General features: G+C 38.3%; 1 protein-coding gene across 1 annotated transcript; it reads right to left on the bottom strand.

Moving 5' to 3' along the window:
• Positions 1 to 2,852: 2,852 nt before the first annotated feature.
• LOC116409559 (olfactory receptor 1-like) lies at positions 2,853 to 3,812 on the bottom strand. The gene has a single exon (XM_031898235.1). The coding sequence runs from the start codon at positions 3,810 to 3,812 to the stop codon at positions 2,853 to 2,855; it is 960 nt and encodes a 319-aa protein (XP_031754095.1).
• Between the last annotated feature and the right edge of the window lie 214 nt (positions 3,813 to 4,026).

Genomic DNA, 4,026 nt, shown 5'->3' with positions numbered 1-4,026 from the left:
TTGTAGAGCAGTGATCCCTAACCAGTGGCTCTTGAGCAGCATGTTGCTCACCTCCCCCTTGTTGCTCCCAGTGGCCTCAAAGTAGGTGGCCATTTTTACATTTTCTGGAGACAAGTTTTGGAAGCACAGAGACACAGTTCTACTCCAAGCAGAGTCTTCTGCAGGCCAGCAGTCCATATGGGGCTTACAAACAGCCAATCACAGCCCTTATTTGGCCTCCCTAAAGAACTCTCTTCATGCCTGTGTGGCTCCCCAACACTTTTTACATCTGTGTATGGTTCATGAGTAAAAAGGTTTGCGGAACCCTGTTGTAGAGGAATAATGAGTTTAAAAGTTTTGAAATTTCAGAGATATTTGATGTTACACAGGGAAAATTTAGAAAACATTGGATAAACCAACAGCCAATCAGAATGTGGAAACAATCACATAACTTCTGATTTTAAAAGAATACCTTTTCTGCTGGGCTCTCAAGCAAGTAATAGGAAATGGTTCAGGGATGTGACAAAAAATCAGAAAAACAGAGGGAGAGATGGGGTTAAGGGATGAATAGTAGAAGAACAGTGAGCATAGAAAAGCAGATAGAAAGGTTTGGATAGTGAAATGGGAATAATAAAGGATATGGGGTAAATGACGATTACTCATATTTATAGAGCACCATATTTATAGAGTCTACAGTGCTGTACAATAGGGGGCACATTTACTTAGCAATTTTGAGATAGTTGGATTTTTTTACTAAAGGGTTTTTGCCAGTACTCAATTTTTCTGATACTGTTTCTCGAAAAAATTGAGTTTTCTGGGAATTTCCCCCTAAACATTTGTGATTTATTAATGTTTAGTTAACTTTTTTTTGTAAAAAAAAAAAAAATTGCCACGTTTGATCTGTCAAGTACCATTGAGTCCTATGGAGGCTTTGAATAGTAGAGGAACAGAATAATCAGGACAGCCTGTCCTTCTAGGAGAAGTTAATCCTCTCATTATTTTCTATTTCACATGTTTTCAAGGGGAAGTTGTTTTCTTTAGTTTTCTTTTTCACCCTTTTTCAAGGGGAAGTTAATCCCCTCATTGTTTTCTATTTCACCAAGTTTCAAGTGAAACTTAAACACATTATTGTTTTCCAAGAATAAGCACCAATGCTCCTAAAATGGCTGCTGGAGCACTTCCTGTTTGGGAAAAATAAAGAGGACTCGTGAAATCGAACTCGAGTTTGAGCAATACTTTCAGCTCCATAATTGAGGAAAGTTTCACATGAATGATACAAGCATTATCATGACATTTTATAAATACAGCAATGATCGACTTTAATACAAATTTATCCAACCTTGAGTTTGTGACTTTCAAGGCCAGAAAAACCAGAGTTTTAGGTTAGATTTCTATGACTATTATACTCCAAAACAGTAGAAACGTTCTCAGATTCACAAGATTTTCCCTTTCTGCTTTTTCTACTTTTTTAACTCATTTCCCCTGCTTATCAATCTCTGCCTTATTAGCCTTCCTTAATTCCTTGCATTGGATACAGTATCTATATATTCTAGGGAACTGACCTAATGGGACATTGTCCAACAAGATTTGTTTATTCCCACTTTAATATGAATTAGTGTCCACTTTTTTAATACTTGTAAAGGTGGGAAGAATCTTATTATTATCCACTTTTATAGATAAATCCAAGAAACCCATTGGTCACTGTACTCCATAGTGAAAATGGGCCTGTGAACTAACATTGAAATATCTCTGATTCTATGTACCATGCCATATCATTAGGATATCATCAATGTACCACCAATAACATTTAATATTGGAGTTGTGTATCAAAAATATGACAAGTTTTAATTCCCTCATGATGTGGAATACAAATATACAGGGACAATGATCAAAAGTACTTCTCTATAAATTTCATTCCACAATATATCATTTAATTCGGCAAAAATATCTAATTCTTAGATATTATAAAAACTACAGGGGCAAAAAATCTATCTACATAAATAGACAGGTTGGTGGTAACTGAGCCTATGCTGGGTACAACAGGGCATCCAGGAGATTACTACAATTTTTTGTGGACCTTTGGGAGGTGATTAAATATTGGAATCCTAGCATGAGGATTTCAGATTCTTTATTTGAAATGACTCCACAGTTATAAGCCTTAATAAACATCTTGTAAAATGTTCTCAAATTTTCCACTGTGGGATAATTCTCAGAATGATTCTGATTCAAATAATAATCTAATATGTTCTGTATTACCACCCCTCCCCCTTTATCAGCCTCCCTTAACACAATTTTAGTATTCCCCCTGTATAGACCAGGGGTCCCCAACCGCCGGGCCGCGGACGGCATGGCAGTGGGCCGCAGCGCCCCCTCCCCCCAGCGCGTCGCATGTATTCCGCGCCCCGCCCCGCCCCCCTCGGTCCGTGTAAAAGATTTTGTGCCTCCTACCGGGCCTAAAAAGGCCTCCTACCGGGGCTAAAAAGCTTGGAAACCCCTATGTTAGACTATTATAATATGTTTTTTAACTTTATTTTCCGAAGATCTCTTTACAACGGTTTTAAAAAGAGATCTTCGAAAAATAAAGTTAAAACAATAAGTTGAAGTACAAGGTACTGTTTTATTATTACAGAGAAAAAGGAAATTCTTTGTTAAAATTTGAATTATTTGATTAAAATGACCATTTAATATCTGCTTTTTAATGTCTTTTACATGCCCACTGCGTTATCATTACATTTCGGTAGGATGTTTTTGGTACAGGTGAAACAGATGGCAAGGACAATTGATGAGGTATTTTCTAATAAAGCTATGTCTGACCTTCACCCACACAACTGTGTCCCTATGTTCTTTCTGGAAGTTTGGTACATTGGTTTAAGTTAATGAAGGGAGGGAATAAGTCTCCACAGCCTATATTTTTCAAGTAGTCTCTTTGCAGCAGAGCAAACCTGTCTATTTCTCAAGCTGTACACTATTGGGTTTAGCATAGGGACAATGCCAACATAAAACAGAGAGAGCAGCTTTTCTTGTTCTAAAGAATCCTTTGACTTTGGCTTCATGTAAATCCCAATAGAGGTGCCACAGAAGAGCAGTACAACTGTCAGGTGTGAGGAACAGTTTGAGAAAGTCTTGAGCCTAGCGGCTGAGGTTCCCATCTTTATAATTGTACCTATAATGCACACATAGGAAGTAAGGATCAGCAAAAGGGGAAGAATCCCTACAAACGGTATTTCCAGCAACAGCAATTGTTTTATATGTGAGGTGTCACTGCATGAGATCTCCATTAGGATTTTAATATCGCAAAAGAAATGGTTGAGATCATGCGACTTACAGAATGATAAATTAGATAGCAGCAAAGAGAAACACAAGGCATTAGACACATACAAAATCCATGAAGTTACTACCAGCACTATACACAATTTTGCATTCATGATGAGGTAGTAACGCAGAGGAACACAAATAGCCACATAGCGATCATAAGCCATCGTAGCCAATAAGAAAAAATCTGTATCAGTGCAGAATGCAAATAGGAACATCTGTATTAAACAGCCAAGAAAAGAAATGCTGGTGTCCCCTGTAATTGTGATGGCCATCAGCTTGGGCAGGGTGGCGGAGACAGAGATAATGTCCTGGGCTGCCAGGTTGCACAGAAAGAAGTACATGGGGGTGTGCAACTGGGGAGTCAAACACACAAGCACCGTAATGTTCATATTCCCAAGAACAGCCAATAGGTAGATCAATAAAACCAAAAGAAAAAGAAAAGACGGATCTTTCTCAGAGCTGGAAAATCCCAGGAGATGAAAATCTTTTTGAGTTGTGTAGTTCATGTCTAATTCCATTGCGTTACCTTAGGTCAGAAAGAAGACATGTACTGGAACCTTATATATACACAGAATTACTACTGGTGCCAGATCTAGCTCCTATTTAGCTGTTGTTATGAGAACTAGGTGATGTCCTGCCTTCGGTCAAGATCAATGGAATAGTCTCCTCTGAGTTGGTACAGTCTAGAATTCAGTCCCAAATCCTTAGCAAAGAATCAGTCACCCCTCGTGA

The sequence above is a fragment of the Xenopus tropicalis genome, chromosome 3 (assembly GCF_000004195.4).
Source record: "Xenopus tropicalis strain Nigerian chromosome 3, UCB_Xtro_10.0, whole genome shotgun sequence".
Taxonomy (NCBI): domain Eukaryota; kingdom Metazoa; phylum Chordata; class Amphibia; order Anura; family Pipidae; genus Xenopus; species Xenopus tropicalis.
This window is presented reverse-complemented; position numbering and strand designations above follow the sequence as displayed.

What these genes read in the sequence shown, in the direction of transcription:
- LOC116409559 (XM_031898235.1), bottom strand. Translation starts at nt 3,812, where the DNA reads ATGGAATTAGACATGAACTACACAACTCAAAAAGATTTTCATCTCCTG.